Source organism: Tasmannia lanceolata, unplaced genomic scaffold (assembly GCF_043159265.1).
Source record: "Tasmannia lanceolata isolate RefF3 unplaced genomic scaffold, GAP_Taslan_0.1 ptg000013l, whole genome shotgun sequence".
Classification (NCBI taxonomy): Eukaryota; Viridiplantae; Streptophyta; class Magnoliopsida; order Canellales; family Winteraceae; genus Tasmannia; species Tasmannia lanceolata.
In genome coordinates, this window is record NW_027518690.1 from 13,471,241 (window position 1) to 13,493,444 (window position 22,204).

General features: G+C 36.6%; 1 protein-coding gene and 2 non-coding genes across 4 annotated transcripts; all 3 read right to left on the bottom strand.

Annotated features, from left to right (window-relative positions):
• Positions 1-1,527: 1,527 nt before the first annotated feature.
• Positions 1,528-1,603, bottom strand: LOC143891473 (small nucleolar RNA R12). The gene has a single exon (XR_013255355.1). It is a non-coding gene; the product is annotated as a small nucleolar RNA R12 (small nucleolar RNA).
• A 761-nt stretch (positions 1,604-2,364) lies between these two features.
• Positions 2,365-2,444, bottom strand: LOC143891472 (small nucleolar RNA R12). The gene has a single exon (XR_013255354.1). It is a non-coding gene; the product is annotated as a small nucleolar RNA R12 (small nucleolar RNA).
• Positions 2,445-9,995: 7,551 nt separating this feature from the next.
• LOC143889842 (putative inactive purple acid phosphatase 27) lies at positions 9,996-22,157 on the bottom strand. Of its 2 annotated transcripts, none has more exons than XM_077394214.1 (12): positions 21,851-22,157; positions 18,918-19,009; positions 18,656-18,722; positions 18,424-18,546; positions 18,186-18,278; positions 16,777-16,906; positions 15,518-15,599; positions 15,271-15,430; positions 13,036-13,241; positions 12,803-12,928; positions 11,617-11,926; positions 9,996-10,578 (listed from the first exon to the last, which is right to left on the bottom strand). In XM_077394214.1, the coding sequence occupies exons 1-12, from the start codon at positions 22,034-22,036 to the stop codon at positions 10,273-10,275; spliced, it is 1,881 nt and encodes a 626-aa protein (XP_077250329.1). In that variant the 5' UTR covers positions 22,037-22,157; the 3' UTR covers positions 9,996-10,272. The 2 variants fall into 2 exon arrangements, with proteins under 2 accessions (XP_077250329.1, XP_077250330.1); XM_077394215.1 differs by having other exon boundaries at positions 15,298-15,430; positions 21,851-22,155.
• Positions 22,158-22,204: the final 47 nt, after the last annotated feature.

Consider the following 22,204-nt stretch of genomic DNA (forward strand, 5'->3'; position numbering starts at 1 on the left):
ACCTTTCCCTTTAGATATTCATAAATTGCATGATATGTCAGAAGTAGCTGGTTTCAGGGGGAATCTGTTAAATTTATTTCATCATACTCTGAATAGGAGAAAATTTCTTCAACAACTATCTGCACAGAAAATATGAGCTAAAGGCTGATCTCTTTAGACACAAAAGATAGAATCCTTACTGCATTTATCACCAATAAATCCTAGAAGAAAAAATAGATTATTAGACCTAAAGGTAGATCTCCTAAGTTCATGACCAGCAAGGAATTGAAAATTAGGCACATCTATGAGAAATTGAAGCTATAATTAAAAAAATAAATTTATAGAAACGAAACCAACTGAATTACAGAAGACTTGTGTCATTTTAGAAAGAAAAATAGAATTATAGAAAAAACACAGCAAAAACAGAACTAAAGAAAACCCACATCAATTTAAAAGAAAAAAACCAACTCTTTGCTGTCTACACAATCCTCTTTTATGTATTTCTCTGTTTAGGATTGGTGATCTCCTGTTGTTTGTATATTGTTGTTTTTCTTTAGCCCTTGGTGGCTTGTAGCAGCATGCTAAGTTAGGTCCTTGGTGGCCTGTTCTCTGTATTTCTCCGTTTCTTTTAATATATCTAGTGGGGGTCTTGCCTAACCCCAGCTTAATCATCAAAAAAAAAAAAAAAACAATAAAATAATAACTAAATTAACAAAAAACGATAAATAGAACACATGATTGCTGCTTCTCCTTTCTCCTCGTAGATATTCGCCGATTGCATGATGTATCAGAAGTAGCTAGCTATTAAATCATATAAAAAAATCAGCAGGAATCCGTATTTAATCATTATGCATCATAATAAAAAAGGAGAAATCTCTTGAAAAATATCGACAAGAAAAATATAAGAAGTTATAATACATGAAAATATCTCTACCTTATTTCAAAAAAAATCCTATAAAGAAGAAAAAAGGATTATTAGAGCAAAAGGTAGATCTCTTTCGCCTAATGATAGAATCCTTTCTACATACATAACCGGTAGCAAGGAATTGCAAATTACGCACGTCGATTATACTCTTGAAAACTATCGCCAAGAAAAATATAAGAAGTTATAATACATGAAAATATCTCTACCTAATTACCAAAAAATCCTATAAAGAAGAAAATTGGATTTTAAGAGGAAAAGGTAGATCTCTTTCGCCTAATGATAGATCCTCTCTACATACATAATCAGTAGCAAGGAATTGCAAATTAGGCACGTCGATTATACTATAATTTAAAATACTAATTTATAAATAAAAAAATCAACTTAAATACATAAAGACTCACAAAAAATTAGAAAGAAAAATAAAATTTATAGAAAGCCCATACGTAATTACAAAGAAAAAACAGAATTAAAGAAGGCCCCAATAGACTTGCAGAGTAGAAATCAACCCTAATTGCATAATAAACAATGTCAATCAAACAACAAACAATGATAGTAAAAATTAACAAGCAGAAAACTAGATTCATGCTTTTCATTTTCCCTTGTAGATAATTGTAGATTGCATGATGTGTCAGAAGTAGCTGTTTATTGAATCATAAAAAATCAGTGGGAATCCGTCTGACTTATTTCATCATTCGTCATCATATTCTAAAGAGGAGAAAATCTTCTCAATAACTATCCACAAGGAAAATAGAAGTAATTATGATACATGAAAATATCTCTACCTTGTCACTAAAAAATCCCATACAGAAGGATCGTTAGAGCTAAAGGTATATCTCTTTTGCCTAATGATAGAATCCTTCCTACTAACTAGTAGCAAGGAATTGCAAATTAGGCACTAAACTATGCTATAAAATACTAATTTATAGAAACAAAATCAACTGAATTACAGAAAACCCACAACGAAACAGACTAGGAGTAAACCCATATGTATTCCATATCGATTTACAAGGCCGAAAACCAACATCAGTATTGGGCCAAATTGCAAATTAGGCACGATACAATACTATAAAATACTAATTTATATAACAAAATCAACTGAATTACAGAAGACTCACATCAAAACAGACATAAAGAAAACCGATATCAATTTAGAAAGCCAAAAATCAATAACAATTTACAGAGCAAAAACAGAATTAAATAAAACCCACATCGATTTACAACGAAGAAATCACAATAATTAATAAAAAAAACCAAGTTTACTAAATTAATTAATAAAAATAACCAATTTTACTAAAAGCAATAAACAGATCACATGAATTAATAAAAATAAACAATAATTAAGAAAAAATAACAAATTTCACTACAATAATTAATAAAAATAACCAATTCTACTAAAAAAATAAACAGAATACATGATTTCTAATTTTCATTTCTCCTTGTAGATATCTGTAAATTGCATGATGTGTCAGAAGTAGCTGGTTATTAGATCATATCCAAAAGATCAACGGTAATCCGTCTGATTTATTTCATCATTCAACATCATACTCAAAAGAGAAAATCTCACTAAAAATACCCACATGGAAAGAGAAGAAATTACAATTCATTAAAAGATCTCCATCTTGTCAACAGAAAATCCTATAAAGAAGAAAAAGAAGGGATTTTTTTTTTATGGGCATAGATTTTTGACGCATGACATTCCAGTTATGTGTAAATTTATTATAATGCTCTCAAATAGAGATGGATCCCCTGGTTTTGCCTTTCTAAACCCTAACCCTAACCCTAACACCAACATATAAAGATAATGGGAAAGAAAAGAAAGAACATTATAACCATACAACTGGGAAGAACTGCCAAAAATCATTCGTCGAGATTTGAAGAGAGATCAGAGGTAAAAGGAAATAGGAATGTAGAGACTACTTTAGAGAGAGACAAATGAGCTTAAACTAGGGTTTCTATAGGAAGGCAAATGAGCATATTTATATAACTTTAGAGAGGGTGGTCACATTCGGCGCATGTTAGAGAGGACCCCCTTTATTGTTTTTGCTCAGGGATTTGCTAGGGACCATAGCAGAAGGCATTTCACAGAGCGTCTACTGCATGAGAGAGCAGCCACATATGCTCAGATTTTGTCTTATTTATTTAATAAATCTGAGCCCGCCCGAAACCGAAATTTGCGAAATTTCGTTCAAAATCCCAAGAAATTAAAAAAAAGTAATATTTTATCAATTTCACCCGAAATTTCAAGGAAATATTAAATAATGAATAAATTGCAGTTTTTAACATGTTTTTCCTAAAATTTCGATCTAAATTTTGAAATTTCGGTCAAATAAAAGTAACATTTTGGGTTTATCCAATTTCGATTCCGGTATCGACCGAAACCGAAATTTCAGACTTCGGTCGAAATTTAAGACCTTGATAGCAAATCATTCCCATGGATTCGAGGATGATCCAAACAGTATAGTCCAATATTTTTCAATATTTTTCAAAAAGTATTGTATGGCCCACTTGAAAGGATGATCCAAACAGTTCATTCCCTCTAAAGATCGGAGGGTCAGGATGATCCTATGGAAATGATTTTTGAGGTGCAACCTATTTACATTGTGGCCCAAAAAATGAACATTTAGGATCATCCTGTGAAAATGGGTAGTAAGATACTTTTTAAAATATTGGACTAGACGGAAAACCTTATAAAATCTCTTAATCTATTTTCATTGGCCTTCAATAAAATTTTGAGAAAATGACCAAGAAAAAGGGCTTTGATATGACAATGACCTGTCAAGGGAAGAGAGTTGGAAATGACTAATATAAAGTCTTTAGGACGAGAATGCCCCTCACTCTACATTTTTCTCTTTCCCTCTCCCTCTCCCTCTCTCTCTTTCCCACTCTCTCTCCCCCTATCAAATCAAATTACAGGCTATGATGATTACTTTCAGCTGTTAGATTTTTTAAATTTGAGAAACCCAAAGCACTTAACAGTATACACCCACCCACCTCTCTCTCTCTCTCTCTCTCTCTCTCTCTCTCTCTCCGGCGGTCTTCTCCGGCACTCTCTCTACCTCTCTCGCCGGTCCTCTCTCTCCCCACCACCGGCACAAAAGAGGTCGGTACCCCTCTCACTGTGACTTAATTGAGAAAGGGGAAAAGAAGAGGAAGGGGAAGGGACACCTAAAAGATGGAAAAATGAGAGAAAGGGGAAAGGGTTTCAAGAAAAATGATGTGGGTAGGGTTTAGGAGAGAAATGTAGGGTTTGCTAAGGAAGGAGATGATCGGGGATGGATGGTGGATTTAGGGAAGAAAAAAACAAAAACAAATGAGGTTTTTGAGATGGAGGAGAAAAATGGAGAAAGAAATTAAAATGAGTTCAACGAGTCGGTCCAGACATTATGCGCGCTTGGGCCGACTCTCGGAATTCCGAAAAAAAAATCGGAATTCCGACACAATTTTTTTTGCGTAATTGGGTTATTGCGGAATTCTGAGAATTCGGCGAAATTCCGCAGTAACATATTCATCTGTTGAGGTTCTGTATATGGCTACTGCGGAATTCCGAGAAGTTCGTCGGAATTCCGCAGTAGAGTTTGGACATTGTTGTTTTTTTTTTTTTTTCATTTTCCCCAACCGAGTCTGGGTTCAAAACTGATTATTGGCCACAAATTTACTTTTATAAGTTTGACTGAAGTAATCAACTTTCGGCTTACATTGGATCTCAAAATCTTAAAGAAATTTTTAGAGTACAAACCATCATCCATGTATTTGATAAGATCCACATATAGAACAACAGAGATGTTTTCGTGTTGGAATGTGTACCACTTACATATCCATGTAAAGCCTATCTTATTTACAACAGCATTTTCTGGTTGTTGCTACAAAAAGACAAACCAAATACAATGTTGATATGAAAAATGATTTTTGGCATCTTCCCAGCCTTTACCCACATATAAACATTACAACGATATTGTTTCTTACAAGCCTACATTTGAAATGGAATTCAACCTCGCCAAGCCTGCATGTTCATCAACTCCTACAAGTTCAGAACCGTGCCACACCGCCCTTCTAAGAAATCCTCCAACAATTGTCCTCTCATCAGCTCTATATCTGCCTGATTGAACTCTGGCGGAACGTCACGTGCCAGGCAGTCCATCTCCTTAAGCACAAACAGCCCGCAATCATTGCTGCAAAACAACAACACATCATCGACCACGCTCTTCCACAATTAATTTAAACTTCCAAACTGATTTAAACCAACTAATTTCTCAAATATTTTGGGTTTAAAATAATGATTTCTGATCAATTTTTGGTTTAAACTATTGATTTTTCAAGATTTAGGGATTTAAACAAATGCTATATATCAAATATTGGTTTAAACAATTGTTTTTCAAAACTTAGGAGCTGATTTCAAAAATAGAAAGGGCTTAAACAAATGATTTGTCAAAAATTATTGATTTAAACCATTTATTATTCAAGATTTAGGGGTTTAAACCAATGATTGCTCAGAAATTATTAGTTTAAACTATTGATTTTTCAAGAATTAGGGGTTTAAACCAATGCTTTATATCAAATATTGGTTTAAACCATTATTTTTCAAAACTTAGGGGCTGATTTCCGAAATAGAAGGGGTTTAAACAAATGATTTGTCAAAAATTATTGATTTAAACCATTTATTATTCAAGATTTAGGGGTTTAAACCAATGATTGCTCAGAAATTATTGGTTTAAACTATTGATTTTTCAAGAATTAGGGGTTTAAACCAATGCTTTATATCAAATATTGGTTTAAACCATTATTTTTCAAAACTTAGGGGCTCATTTCCAAAATAGAAGGGGTGTAAACAAATGATTTGTCAAAAATTATTGATTTAAACCATTTATTATTCAAGATTTAGGGGTTTAAACCAATGATTGCTCAAAAATTATTGGTTTAAACTATTGATTTTTTAAGAATTAGGGGTTTAAACCAATGCTTTATATCAAATATTGGTTTAAACCATTTTTTTTCAAAACTTAGGGGCTGATTTTCGAAATAGAAGGGATTTAAACAAATGATTTCTCAAAAATTATTGATTTAAACCATTTATTATTCAAGATTTAGGGGTTTAAACCAATAAGGTGGGAGAAATTATTGGTTTAAACCATATATTGTCAAAATATTAACAGTTTTCTCAACTAATTTTCGAAAAAATAGAGGTTTTAACCAATGATTTACAAATAATATTGGTTTAAACCATCATTTTTCATAACTTAAGAGCTGTTTTCCGAAATACAAGGGATAGAAGCTGTTTTCCGAAATAGAAGGAATTCAAACCAATGACTTTTCAAAACCCAACATTCTTCTTAACTGTGATGCCAACCATATGGAAACTATAGGTTTTTCAAAACATAGAGGTTTAAACCAATAATTTTTGAGAAACTATAGGTTTAAAGCATATATTTCTCAAAAATTAGGGGTTACAGACACTGATTTCTACCAAAATATTGATTTAAACCATTATTTTTCAAAACTTAGGAGCTAATTTTGGAAATAGTAGGGGTTTAAACCAATGATTTCTCACAAATAATTGGTTTAAACCATTGATTTTCAACATTTAGGGATTTAAACCACTAATCTGTGAGAACTTATAGGTTTAAACCATACATTTTAGACCAATTAAGGGTTTAAAGTAACTGATTTCGAATTATTAAGGGTTTAAACCAATGCTTTCTCACAAATTATTGGTTTAAACCATTAATTGTTCAAGATTTAGGGATTTAAACCAATAATTTCTGACAAAACGGAGTTTAAATCAATGATTTCTATCAAATTATTGGTTTAAACCAAACTTTAGACGTTTAAACAAATAGTTTGTGAGAAATTATTGGTTTAAACCATAGATTTATACAAAAATTAGGGATTCAGTTGCTGATTTTTCCAACTATAGGGTTCAGTCAACTGATTTGGGAAAATATAGGGAAAATTCTAAACGGATTTTCTCAAAACCCTAACTTAAAACTGAGAGGGAGAGAGTGACAGTGTGAGAGAGGGGTTTAAACCAATGGCTTAACCCAAACTTAGAGGTTTAAACCAATAATTTGTGAGAAATTATTGGTTTAAACCCTAGATTTATTAAAAAATTAGGGGTTTAGTTGCTGATTTTTCGAAATATAGGGTTTTCTCAACTGATTTGGAAAAATATAGGGTTTTGCCAAACTGATTTTCTCAACTTTAAACCAATTATTTCTAACAAATTATTGGTTTAAACCAAGCTTTAGGGGTTTAAAACTATAATTTCTGACAAATTATGGAAAAATTAGGGGTTTAAACCAATCTTTAGGGGTTTAAACCATATGTTTTCTAAAAAAATTAGGGGTTTAAACCATAGGTTTTCTAAAAAAATTAGGGGTTTAAACCAAACTTTAGGGCTTTGAACCTTAGATTTCTAAAAATAATTAGGGGTTTCGATTAGGGGTTCGATTACTCTCTCTCTCTCTGATTTTTCCAACTGAGAGAGAGAGAGAGAGAGAGAGAGAGAGAGAGAGAGAGAGTACCAACCCTAACTTATTTGTTTGAGTCTAAACTGATCTTTTCAAAACCCCTAATTTTTTGTTCCTAAACTGATTTTCTCAAAACCCCTAATTTTTTGTTTCTAAACTGAGTACCAACATGTGAAAAGGAGGTCCTCTCAGAATCAGAGGCTGCCGGAGAGACAGAGGGCCGGAGAGAGCGGGAGAGAGAAGATGCCGACGAGAGAGAGAGGGCCGCGAGAGAGAGGGTCGGAGAGAATCACACCAAAGAGGGGAAGAGAGAGGGTGCCGACGACAGAGAGAGAGATGGCCAGCGAGAGCGAGTGAGAGCCGGCGAGAGAGGAACGACGAGAGAGGGCCGTCGAGAGAGAGAGAGAGAGAGAGAGAGAGAGAGAGAGAGAGAGAGAGAGAGAGAGAGAGAGAGAGAGAGAGAGAGATGTAAAAACAGTATACTTGAATGACTTTAAGCGTAGTTTTGTCCTAAACCTACCCAAACCAGTCACCATCACTTTGGATTGGTCATTTCCAAGTCTCCCCCCTTGACAGGTGATTGTCATATCAAAGCCCTTTTTTTTGGTCATTTTCTCTAAAAATTTTTTAGGGAATTTCTCTCTGACAGATTTTTCTTTGTTTCTTCGAATCATGTTAGGTAAGGCCCATCATTTTAACGATTGCATAGCATGAGTGGAGCCCACCATTTTACACCTCATGTTTTGATATGACACGGCCCCCATCTATATGAAGAGTTTCTGCAGCCAGGAAGAAGATGATGACGCGCCCACGATTTAACCTCATGTTTTCATGGGGTGGGTCCCACTATCTCCTCATATGCCATGCATGGGGTGGGGGCCACCATTTTACACCTCGTGTTTTGAGGGTTGAGGCTCATTATTTTACTCACCATGAGCAGGCCCACCATCTCCCCCGAAATCCATGCATAGGGTGGGGCATTTTACACCATGTTTAGATATGGTGGGTCTTACCAACTCCACTCAAATCCATGCATCTTGTAGGGCCCCCTATTTTACACCTCATTTCTTGATGGGGTTGAAGCTTGAGAAGAAATTCGGCCTAGGCGAGGAGTAGATTGCACAGAGGTTGCATCTGTGTTGACTGGTAAGATTAATTTACAATCTTAAATTTTGTATAATCCTAAGAGAAACATGCATCTTTGACATAGATCTTGGATATTTTATGGAGAGAAGGTAGAAGGTTTTTTAATTTCTATTCTTCTGTTTCTGTTGCATGCCTTCTCCATCATGTTAGAAGATTTGGAATTAGTTTATGACAGTTTGGCATGTAAATAAATAAGCCAAAGCTTTCTTCTACCACTATCCATGTAATATCAGCAGCCCTTTCTCTTAGATTGAGTAGTTTCAATTCTAGCTCAAGAAAGAGAAGTTCTCAGCAACAAAGGATTAGTTCTTTACGCTTTTAAGTTCAGATTTGGAGATGAGGGAGTCTCTCCAACCCTTTTTTTTGTAAGCTTCTTGTAACTTTCAAATTTTGTGAGTTTTGCTGCAAATCAATAAATGAAGTCCCCTCTTTCACTTAGATGCATTATTTTGTTTGGACCTTAGTAGAGACCTCGCGGGTACTAGGAGTGTGACTTCAATCCCTACTCCTTGTGCAACCAAGGCCTAACCCAGTCCATGGTCTCCATTGTACAATTTTCTGCACCTTCTTGCTGTTTTCAATTAGAATTCTCGTGTTCTAGGACCACACAACACAAATATGCGTGTATAGTTTCAGTTTCCTAGTGCTTCACTGTAGGTTTTCTTTTGGGTTGGTACAGATACATCTGAGCAGGTGTTCGCATATTTCAATATTGCCATCATCAAGTATTGGGCTCTTCCACAATATTTACATTAAATTTATCACCTAGTCCTCTCATGAATAGATTGTTTACTTGGGAGTCTTACATGCAAATCTTCTCATAGACTGTTGTAGTAGTAGTGCCCGTCCATTCTGTCTTGCCCGCTTGTCGTTCTGAAGAAATTATGGGCTGGCTGGGTGGGCAAACAGGGACGATCAAAGAACTGTCTCAATGCAAAATTGTCTAATTCCAAGTCATCACTTGTATCCATGAGCTTCATATTAGCCTGGAGTTTGCTCACAGCAATATAGCAAGGAGTTTCAAGTTTCTATTTGAATACTTTATTACAGTCATTAGGTTCGGAAGATATGACTATAAGTCCTTGCTAGCTTATGCCATCAAGCATCTAATTCTTCTTCACTCTGAGGTTTTTATGTAAATTTTTTGGTTATTTTTGCAAGTATTATCATTTCACTACTATGTTGGTTATATCAGCAACATAATAGTTATTTACAACTGTTGAACTCTGTTTCTAACAAATATCCATAGTGCTACAAAATGATATCATATTTAAACTTGCTGCCAACTTTAGACTATAGTCATTGTTGTTGGCCTTTTATCTTAAGCGAACATTCGATTTCAGGTTTCTGATATCTGTTAAAATCTCCATCCATAAATGTTTGCATTCTGATTCGCAAAAGATATTAGCCGATCCGAGTGAATATTCTTTCTTATCCGGTCTTCATTTTGATGTTCGAAACTTTGAATATTTACATGTAACTGAGAGAGAAAATATCATTTCCGTATCTATAGTAAACATTATTCTCCTCCGTTCGATCATGATAAGAGGTTAGCTTACCGCCACCTGATAAAATTACAAAACTTTCTTGGGTGGCCCCAAAACTCACTACCATACAGTGGGCCTAACTCATCATAACTTTTTAAATAGAACATACACCAAATCTCACAAGTGGATTTACATAAATAGTACACTTAAACATATAAATCCGAGCTTTACGATAAGTAGAACATTTACTTGAAGCACCTGGAAATATTAATTATGAGGCCAATGTTGTTGGCTCGCAACCATCATGGACACAGGCCAAGACATCCCTGTAATCTCTTGAGATGGTGAATGAATCATAGACTCTGCCATCACTGCTCTTTTTGTATTCAAAGAGGAGGGAACTGTGGTTAAATGCAGTCATCTTGCCAAACCCGAAGTCGAAGTCTCTGTAAACACTCCAAGTCGGCTGCACATCACTGAACTCCGATAATTCACGACCTCCACCACCTACGGCGACATGGATTGTTCCATTCACTGTGCCTGAATAATGAGATTTTTCTGTATTCACACACTGGTTCTGCACCACCACAAAGAACATAAGCCATTGATTTATTGTCTGGAATGCTAAGATGGGTCATTGGTAACTATATTAATCAACAATTGTTGAAACCAGTCCATGATTGATTGATGTTGGATCTTGATCGGATCCCACAGGATGGGACCTTTAATCAAACTCAGACCTCTTGATTTGTCACAACTTACAAGGGATGTCTACAGTGTATTCATTCGACTTGAAAAGTGCTATGAATAAGCAATTAATTTATTGTCTGGAATGATAAGATGGAAGTGTAAAGTATGCAATGGGATGCCTGAGGAATGGAATTGTTTGTTTGAAGGGAAATATACTATTGGATTCACCTACAAGGGATACTATGATTGATTAGTTTGTCTGAAGGGAAATATACTATTGGATCCACCTACATGGTATGCTATGATTGGGCCCACGGATATGATAACATGATCCAGACCATTCATCAGGTGGGATTCAATGTAGAGATAGCATAGTCTAAAACCAAACTCGTTGCATGATCCTAACCATCCAAATATAGAGCTTAAATGTAGACCATTGCTTATTTTCCTATCTGTAGATCTGCAGGTCACCTATGAGACAGTTGGTATCACTCTAATGATTCCGAGGTTCAGGCTATAGAATCCCCATTATGCTCCTCTCATAGATGAATGGCCTAGATGATACTGATATCATGTGGGTGGCCCCAATCACAAGTGTCTCATATAGGCACATCTCATCTTCTGAACAAGAATGTGATGAGCTTTCAGAATGCTCCATAAAATTTTAAAATCTTCATAAGATACCCAATCATTGTAACCAGACTCTTCACTTGCACCAGATTAAAAAAAAGCTCAGCTCTTTATTTTGACATTTGGTATACTAGTTCTAAACTTCAGTTTTCAGTTGTTAACAACCACTAAAGAGGAGAGATTTGTTGTTAGATGAACATGCAGTTTTTTTTCATTATCATACTCTAATGCTTGAAGGTTAAATTAAGAATATCAGACTAATTCATCAGTATCAGAACACAATGCATATTTATACCTGGTAGATTGGGCATGTCCTTTCGTAGTTATGGACATGACCATAAAATGCAATATCAACCTTGTATTTCTGCCAAAGTCTTTGTAAGCTCTCTCTTCCCATGGGCTCTTCAAATGATCCTTCCACACCATACGAATAATCAGAAGAGTAGCCAAGAACACGATGCACAGCAAAAATCAACCACGGTTGTTTCTGTCTGTCTGCCGATGCAAAGCAACGTTCAATAAATCTGTATTGTTCGGTACCCTCTCTCCAATCCTGTTCACTGTCTGCTATGCAGAAATGAAACATACCATAGTCTGTCGAATACCTGTAAAAGACAGACATAGGTGAACTTCTAGCTATTTAAAGAGGAAGTATAATATCACATCCAATACTAATCCTCATGATAGATTTTCTTACTAGTTATAGTTACCGAAAACTTCCTAGTTTGATGGGAAGCTCGGTCCCTATAAATTTGCTTCAGAAGCTAAGTTCTTGTTTCCCAAATTTAGGGGAAGCGTGCTTCCAAGTCGCTTCCTACGTGTTTCCTCTCAATTAAGAGAACACTTCCTATTTAGGTGATTTTTTATTCCTAAAAGAATATTTTATCCTCTTGATAATGTAGAGCATAGCGTGCATTTTCAAATGAAAATTGTGCAATTTTTTCTAAAAACTTAACATTAAATATACATGAATAAAACAAGTGAAACTGTAAATTCTTAAAACTTGTAATTCTAATTAGTTCGAAGTCTTCTTTTCTTCCTGCAATCCTTACCTGTATTAACCCTACCTCCGTAACCTACTACCATTCTGCTCTTTCTATGTACTTCTTGTTCACTTCCAATGAGGCTTATTGCATGCTTCATCTTTCAATGAGGATTCCCACAAATTTTTTATTTACTTTCTTTAAGGCTTTTCGCTTTTCGCTTTTCGCTTCTCGCATTTTCTCTTTCTAAACCTCTTGCTTCCCGCTTCCACTTCTACTTCTCGCTCTCACTTCCCACTCTGGCAACTATGGTTTGAACTCTTAATATCCTAATTCTCCATTCCTATCATCCTATTTTATCAGTTTTTGTTCAGGCAGCTGCATACACTTTGAAAGTTAACATGCTATTACCAGTAACACTGCAGACACTCCCCCTTCAAAATGTTCAAAAAAGCTTTAACTTTTGGACATGCTAGAAAATAAACATTCTGAAGTTACCAAAACTTGGCTCTGTTCTCAGCTGGAACGTAGAACATGGTCTCTACTAGCACACCACATTCGCCACCTGAATCCATGGTGTCGTAGAAGGATCCAGTCCCTGGCCAGTCACGTTCGTGATTGCCACTATATAAAAATAAGATTGGAAATTTATTAGGGAAAGTGCAAAATTATACCCATGATCGACACTTCACAGTATAAACATGGAAAATACAGCTAACAAGTGGGCAAACCTCGCGAGCATATATGGCACTGTTGAAGCAATGGGCTCCACCTGTGATGTGAACTGATCCCATTGAGAGAGATATCCATTGGCATAGGATATATCTCCTATATGAAAAACTATGTCTATGTTATATAAGTCCTTGATAATTTGGTCTGTGGTATTGAGAGAGCCTGGCTGATAGTAGTTGTACTCATTAGAGCCATCACGGTCTGCCTGAAAAGCACGCTGGAGGTCATTCTCTTTTACCGTCAACCGTACTAATGAAACTAAGACAAAACCCAGATATTTTCACAAAAGAAATAACCAACATTAAGCTTTTTAGAAAGAAATGAGAAAAGAGATCAGTGAGCACATAAAACCAACACTAAGGTGAAATAACCTTAGTGTTGACTATAAATACCTGTAACTTGTTCAATATAAGGGATATTGCTGAGATTACAGGTACTTTTGTCAGTTTCAGAAAGAAAGAACAAAAGAGTTTGACTAGCCTTCTAAAATAACTGAAATATGTATGTTTTATTTTTTCATGGAGTGTAAATCCAAACATTTTGAAGATGATAAAAATAGAAGAGTAAGCAAGCTTTCCACCCGGTAATGAAAAAAAAAAACAGGAGTTTTTTCTTGTTTTGAATGGAAGAACTGAATTTTGTCTTAAGGAATATATATATATATATATATATATATATATATATATATATATATATATATATATATATATATATATATATATATATATATATATATAAGGAGATGATATTTTCACTCCCCCTGCATTACGCGCACGCTCCCCTTATAATGTGATTTGACGCGAAAAGTGGGCAACTTCAACTCTTTTTGACGTCAAATCGCATTATATGGGGGCATGCGCGTAATGCAGGGGGGTGAAAATACCATCGCCCTATACATATATATATATATATATATATATATATATATATATATATAGAGAGAGAGAGAGAGAGAGAGAGAGAGAGAGAGAGAGAGAGAGAGAGAGGAAAAGGATTGTACACTCGACTGTACCTAAAGTTAGGTACGGTAGAGTGCCAAATCACATGGGTCCCCCATTTTTGGTGGGCATCTAAACCATTCATTTGAAAGGCCCCATCATAGATAGGGTGCATACCAAAAATCAGCACCACTGAATCATCCTAACCCCTCCAAAAGTGGAGGCCAAAATGGGCAGATTTGTGGACAAACACTGTCTGTCCATTTTGGCCTCCACAAATGGATGGGTTAGGATGATCCTATGGAGCTGATTTTTGGTATGCACCCTATCTATGATGGGGCCTTGCAAATGAATGGTTTAGATGCTCACCAAAAATGTGGGACCCATGTGATTTGGCACTCTACCGTACCTAACTTTAGGTACGGTCGAGCGTACAATCTTATTCCTCATATATATATATATATATATATATATATATATATATATATATATATATGAGAAAAACGTTGGTGCACTTAAGCACACCATTTTTTTGGTGCGCTTAAGTGGTTCTAACGCCTCCCATTGGTTCCTGTATGTGGGACTCAAACATTTAAACGAATGGGAGCCGTTATAACCACTTAAGCGCACCAACACCTCTCTCTCTCTCTCTCTCTCTCTATATATATATATATATATATATATATATATATATATATATATATATATATATATATATATATAGAGAGAGAGAGAGAGAGAGAGAGAGAGAGAGAGAGGAAAAGGATTGTACGCTCGAGCGTACCAAGCTTATGGCACGCTCGAGTTACCAATCACATGTGGGCCCACTTTGTTAGGATGATCCAAAGCATTCATTTGAAAGGCCCTTACATAGATGGGGTGTGTACCAAAAATCAGCTCCATATGATCATCCTAACCCATCCATTTGTGGAGAGCAAAATGGACAGACCACAAATCTGCCCATTTTTGCCCTCCACTTTTGGAGGGGTTAGGATGATTCAATGGAGCTGATTTTTGGTACACACCCTATCTATGATATGGCCTTGCAAATGAATGCTTTGGATCACCACAAAAAATGTGGGACCCATGTGATTGGGGCACTCGAGCGTACCATAAGCTTGGTACGCTCGAGCATACAATCCTTTTCCTCATATATATATATATATATATATATATATATATATATATATATATATATATATATATATATATATATATATATATATACACACACTACAGGGAGTTGTCAGTTTTAACTTTTATGTGGCACTTCCTTGACTATTTACAGAGATTCACAAGTTTGCAGTCCCTGCAAAATCTCACTGTTCCCATGTCTCCAAATATGATGACACGCTGTAATGAGTCCTGTCCAGGATAAGGAGATGATCTAAAGGAGAAAAGCTTGCTCCAAACATATGAACTGTTGAATAACCTATGACCGAGTTTGTAAGTGTACCTGAATCACCATCATACACTTCAGAATAATATATAGCTTTCCTTAATCTCATTGTTAGAAAAAATTATGGATCCTGAAAATGTATACATTGAATTTGGCCACAAATCCTTCAAGAAACTTGTATGTATGAAACCAGGATCTCGCCACCCAACTGTTCGTGCTGGTGAACCTGAATAAAACATCAAAGGGACCTTTATCATGCTATAAGTCTTGCCCATTGAGAGGATTGTATACCATAAAGCAATAAACTTGTGAAAACTATATGATCCACACAATGATCAAAGTTCAAACTCATGGCACAAGAATATTACAACTCTGTTATCATTTCCAAACAGAAGACAAAAATACGCTTGCTTTTTAAGAATGTGTACAAACTAAATTAACTACTCATATTACTATGAGGCAGATTAAATCTGACTTCTTGCATTCAATAAAGAGATACATTTATAAGATTCACAAAATAAAGCTCAAAATGAATGTTTGGGCTAGATTGTGATGCAGCTTTACCAGTAAAGGGCTGGAAATTTCGTATTTGAACAGAAGCCAAACACTGAAGTCTGTTTTAGTTAGGCTTTTGAGTTAAAAGTCAACAATAATACAGGAATTGATCAAATTAGAAGTTCTGAGTTTTGGAACCTCGAAAGGAAATAGGTTAGACAGTTTTAATTGTGAAACTTAGTTGAAACTTGTTCTTTTAGTTGGTCTGATAAAAGGAACTATATTCTCCCTTGCATCAAATGACCCACATAATTTCTTACATTGAAATTCTTGTACCAGTAAAAGTATTATCCCATCATATTTTATTGATAATATAATTAGGCCACTGATATTGGCACTGCCATGTTTTAATAATTGCACAAACTCATTTTGTCTTTTCTTTTTAATTGGCTTTTGAGAGCTTTTTGGGAACTATAATAACCTTTGACAGCTGTTTAAAATAGAAAAGACAAGCTGAGTTTGTGTAATTATGAAAACATGGTAGTGCTAACATCAGTAGCCCATAGTTAGATAATATAACTTGATGGAAATAATATCACTTCCTCCAAAGAAATGTAATGCTCCTTTTCAAAAACAAATGAAATCATCGAAACAAAGGAAGCATAAGCACGGGAATAAAAACCCTAAGAGGAGTTTTATACTTTTATTCACTACAAATTATCAAAGTCAGAAAAACGCTAAGTAAGAACCATCATTGGAAACTTATTATCATGCCTCTTAAGATTGTCATGAGCGAGGGATCAAATGTGCAGTGATCTAGCGGATATTCATAAAAATTTCAACTTTAACATTTTCAAATGCCAACAAAATTACAATCAAGCTGCCGATGGGATGAATGTGGATCATACCACACATGGCTTGGCGACTAAATGTCAACGTTCCTGCTGGCGAGTGTGTTTGAGATTCTCCCTCCATGCCCCATTCAACAAAAGGAACTGCTTCAGTTATATCATACCCACTTGTCCATGTCACAGTCATCTGTTAAGGAAAACAGGGAAAGAATCTTTAGAATACCTGGAATACTGATAATCTCCTTGCCCGAAACTAGCATTGCTCCAAAAAGAAACACATGTTCAAAAAATGAACTACATTTTCTGATCAAATACTGTTAACACTTGCCAACAGAGCTACCCTGAACTGGTCATGGAAGATCTAAATTTCATAGAAGGACTCATTAATGAACATCATTCTAGTTTTGACCCCGCGCCAATAATAAGGGACAAAACAGTGCCACCACAAACAGAATATGAACTCATAAAATTAGCTGAAGAGGCACACCCAGACAATTTGGACGTCAAACACTGCACCCATGAGAAAGGTGATGGAGTCAGGATTGACTGTAACAGCAATATATCCTCAGAGAAACACTGACCATCATAAAAAACTGTAGGATAATAAAGAAACCAAGACCCACACTTTCAAGAGGAAGTGGAAAGTGAAGCTTCTGGGGCACCCATGCATTGAGGAAAGTCTTAAGCCCCTCATTCTAAAATGCTGATGGAATTAGAAATGGAAACTTGGAAAGTAAACTAGACAAAAGATCCAGATCTGACCAAACTCTGGCTCTAATAGATACATGATCTAACAGACAAATGTTAATGCTTCATTCTTTCATACAACATCAAGTGGTCTATAAAGATTGTCTCCAGAAAACAGTAAAAAACATTCAGTGCAAGATACAAGGGCATAGTGTCCTAACCATACATCAAAATATTTTGGCCCTTGAACGCTATAATGAAAAATTGAAGATCTTGACAAGAAAACAATATTTCAAAATAGGAAGAACAATATTTCAAAATAGGAAGTGATATATTCGCCCCGTTTTTACTTGATACAGCCCCATCTAGTCTATTTATGACTTCCAAGTAAAAAAGGGGGGGGCGAATATATCATTTCCCTTTCAAAATATATATTACTTATAGAAGAAAACCAGGAATAAGAAATAACAGCTCCCTGGGGAAGGAACTTAATCCTAGAGACTATAACCATTCTTCGTGATGTGAACATGACAGAGGTTTCTGGCAGTTCATTTAGTGGAGGAAATACCGAAATATATACTATATGTATTCTGGGTTGGAAACTAAAATAGCCCAGTTGTACACAAACAAAACAAGAAAGATAATTACGACAATATCAAAATAAATGACAAGAAATGGAAGAAAATTCTCTCTAAATTAAAATTTCAACACGGATTCAGCTTAGAATTCATTAATAGTTTCTCAGCACAAGAACAAAACCAAAAACAAAATTGACTTACTTCATTCCAAGACTTTCCCTGAGCAAGACGGGGATAAACAGGAGCCTTTGGATTTGCAAAGGAAATTATATTTGAAACTGCCACTAGCTTAGGCTACAAATTCCAAATATAAATTAGTCCACACTAGCACAGTGTCATCCACATTCCTAGATAACTCATTCCATTTAATACCCGAAAGCTTAGCAAAGTTTACATATAAATGAAAATAAATAGCATACAGATGAAATTATGAACATACATTTGAAAGCCCGCCTGAAAATAATGCGACGGAAAAGTCTGCCCTCTGATTGATCAGCTGAAAGTTCAAAAGACTTTTCCCTATCTTTGTGTAATCCTGATTGGAGTGATTCGCATAATTATACTGGAAATATAGACATCCAAAATGTTATTAGTGATATTTAAACTTGGAAAGATGGTTCTGTGATTTGAATCTCCTGCTCCACAGAGAAGTGAAATGGAAATTTGCACACCTTGATTGGTGAAGTGCATATAAATGGAGCCACGTCTCTTGGATTGTCAGGTGGGCAGGTAGATGAGCTGAAAACATAAAAATGACTCATTTTAACATTTACTTTCCCGAAAATTATTGATATGGGTGTGGTTGAATATTATTCTAATTCAGCACATCAGAAGCTATGGGGTTTATCCCTCCATAGATTTTGGTGGAAAAATTCTGCTCCACAGTAATACAACTGGAAAATAGATGCTTAACTGGAAAACAGTACATATTACTTGAAGTTTGCAGGAGAAAACACGCCGACCCAATCATCTTCAGAGGGACTAGGACACTTGAGATCCACAGTTATCCACTGAATATCTTCCCCCTGCAAAAAGATGAACAAACATTGAGACCAATAACCCCATACTTCCTCAATCAAATTGAACATAAAGAGTAAAAATCTAAAATAGCTGGAAAAATGTTGGAAAAATATTAGCTTGCATAGAGTTGTTCTCTAGACTAGAATTCTTCTGGGCTTCAACAAAATACATCCATTAAAACTTGAAATCATATCTGGGGTCGGAATAAAGGCCTAATATGTGGTATCTAGAAGTGCAAGCTACAGTAGATTTCCACAAGCAGTAGCATCAAATTTGAGCTACTCCCTAGGTCGATGGAAACCCTAGGGAGGGAGGCTCTCTCTCTCTCTCTCTCTCTCTCTCTCTCTCTCTCTCTCTCTCTCTCTCTCTCTCTCTCTCCTTTTTAGCTTTTTTTCTCCCCTCTCTCTTGCTGGTCTCTCTCTGTATCTCTGATCTCTCTCTCTCCTTTTAACATTTTTTCTCCCCCCTCTCTCATTGGTCTCTCTCTCTCCGATCGATCTCTCCCTTCTTCTCTCCTTTCCTGATCTCTCTCTTTCTTCCGCTATCACCTTTTCTTTCATTTTTCAGATCTCTCCCTGATCTCTCACTTTGTACTTTTTCTGATCCCCCCTCTTTCTATCTCTTTGGTCTCTCTTTCTCTTAGATCTATCTCTCCTATTTTCTTATCTCTCCCTCTCTCTTCCTTGATGGGCAAGGGAGGTGTTGGTGGCCGGATGATGCCCGGAGTTGGGCAAATCTCGCAGGGGATGCAGCAATGGTGCTGGAGGTGCGGAATGGCCGGATCTGGGTCTAAGTAGGCCGGATTTAACGGGAAAATGATCGGAACTGGGTAAGGTGGATGAAGAAAGTGGGCTGGTGAGTCGTCGGAAGTGGTGGATGTGGCAGGAGTATGAAAAAGGGTGGCCGGATTCGGGGGAAAAAAGGAGGAGGTTGGATGTGGAGGTGATGGTGGTGTTGGTGGTGGAGAAAAAGTATGATGAAGGATGCGGGCGACGGTATTGAGACGGCCGGTTATTCCAAACCCTCATCTCCCTCGTGAAACGTGGAAGGCACGTGGAATGTCGGAAATGGTGCGGCGGATGACTGGCAAAGGGTTTTCGGAAGCCGTGGGTCACCGAATCTGGGGTCCGTGTTGAGTGGCTGGGGCGATGGGTAGCCAGAGATAGCATTGGGGTTGCCGTCTGGAGTTTGGGGGGTAAAATATGGGTTTCATCGAGGTGCAGGGTTGGGGCTAGAAGGGTCGGGTTGTTAGGTTAGGATAGGTGTTTTGGGTTGCAAGTAGTTAGCTGGAGTGGTGGAAGGTAGCGTAGGGTTAGGGATTTAGGGTTTGGTGGAAGTGAAGAGGAAGAATGTTAGGGTGAACAAAGGTGGTCTCTAGGGTTAGGTGGAAGGAATGGTAGGGTTAGGGGTTTAGAATCTGCTGGAGGTGAAAAGGAAGAAGTTAGGGTGAAAAATTGTGGTTTCTAGGGTACTAGGGTTTTTTGGATTGGTGGTTTAATGGGGATCCCCCGGGACAGGCAGTGGCGCAAGGTGGAGGCCGCTGAAGATCGGATTCGATGGGTTGGATATCGTGCACGTTAGGGGCGTACAATAGCCTCAGGCCTTTGAGCGGGATTTTTAAAAATCAAATTTGCTGCCTATAAAGTGATGGAGAAGTCTGTGTGACGTGACATGTCACACATATGACTTGATGGGGCCCACAAATATGGCACTTTTTGTTGGATTCGATTCAATTGAAACCATTGGGCAGTGTGAAGGAAAGAAAGGGGGAAAAGTGAAGGCACTCTTGGCTGTGGTGGTAGATGAAGAATTTGAAAGAGAAATGAAATAGTTATTCGGCGTAGCCGCAGCGCATGGAAGTGTGGACCTCACTGTAGCAGTTGAGTCAGAAGATCACTTCTTTTGGTTTTTACTGGCCTAGGAGTATACTCCTAGTCACCCTTAATTGATTCTATGTAATGCAAGTAGGGACTCCTGGTCCCCAATGTAATCTTCATAGTATCAATGAAATTGTGAATTTTCAAAAAAAAAAAAAAAAATTTGATACCAAAATGAAAAAGGGTAAGGCATTACATTACAATTTAGCATTCTCATAAGTAGAATGTGTTTGATGTTTTCCCTCTTCGAGAATGTCCTAATCTTGATGCTGCTTGTGTTGCTTGCTAGCCTGATAAATTTAGGAATTTCACTAATTCTTGGATGCCATTACAGAGAATCAAACAGTACTTATAGAGAGCACTTAGTCGATAAACATAGAATCAAATCTTGATAATTATGGAAAGAGACTATTCTAATTCCATATAGTTGCCTAATCTAAGTTACCCCATCTAACCAACTTGCCCAATCTTCTCTGAAATAATCCAAATGTGATATCTCAACCCAATCCAACCGTTGGATCTCACATATTCTAACATAGCCACACCACTGTTCCATTTGAGACTAATTCTACTAAACTGCTACAGCCCGTCATCAAGTAACGGCATTGAATCAACCCATTAACTTGAAAAAGAAAAAAAAGAAACCGATAAAGAATAGAATTAAAAATAAAGACATCCGTAAAAAGGTGGGGGTTGCACCAATTGTGGAGAAGATCAGAGAAAACCGCTTAAAATGGTTTAACCATATCCAATGTAGGCCTTTAGATGCTCCAGTGAGAAGAAGTGATGGAGTAAAAAGAGGAAGGGGCAAAACGAAAGCAACTTGGATAGAAACAATGAGGAAAGACTTGATGGCTAGGAACATAACAAAGAACATGACCTTGGATAGGAGAGAATGGAAGAAAATGATCCATGTAGACCAACCCAACTAGTGTAAAATTGCAAAGATTCTACTTGAGGCGGATTTACCTTGAGACCAAGAAGAGTCGGAGAAGCCTTAACATAGGCCGAATCATGAAGCGCGAGCGTCGCCCTGCGAATAGCGATCTTTGACAGTGGCTGCTCGCCGGCGGTGGCTGTGACTCCTGCACCGATCAAGGTGCAGAAATTCAACAATACGAAAAACAAGTATTTCAGCAGTGGGAGTTTCTCCATTGCTGAATATAGAGAGATAAAGAGAGAAGAAGAAGAAGAAGAAGAAGAGTTTGTTTGTATTACTCTCGGTCAACTTAGCATTACTCTTTTAAATTTGTTTGTATTGAATCGACGGAGTGTAGAATTTACAAATGGAGAGTATAGCCGGCAATTTTTATTGGGAAAAGA

Excerpts from the sequence above, each read along its gene's own strand:
- LOC143889842 (XM_077394214.1), bottom strand. The coding sequence starts at position 22,036 with ATGGAGAAACTCCCACTGCTGAAATACTTGTTTTTCGTATTGTTGAAT. Across the intron at positions 12,929-13,035 it reads GTGCCATATATGCTCGCGAG|TGGCAATCACGAACGTGACT; the intron begins GTTTGCCCACTT and ends ATTTTTATATAG. Across the intron at positions 11,927-12,802 it reads GAGAACAGAGCCAAGTTTTG|GTATTCGACAGACTATGGTA; the intron begins GTAACTTCAGAA and ends TGTCTTTTACAG.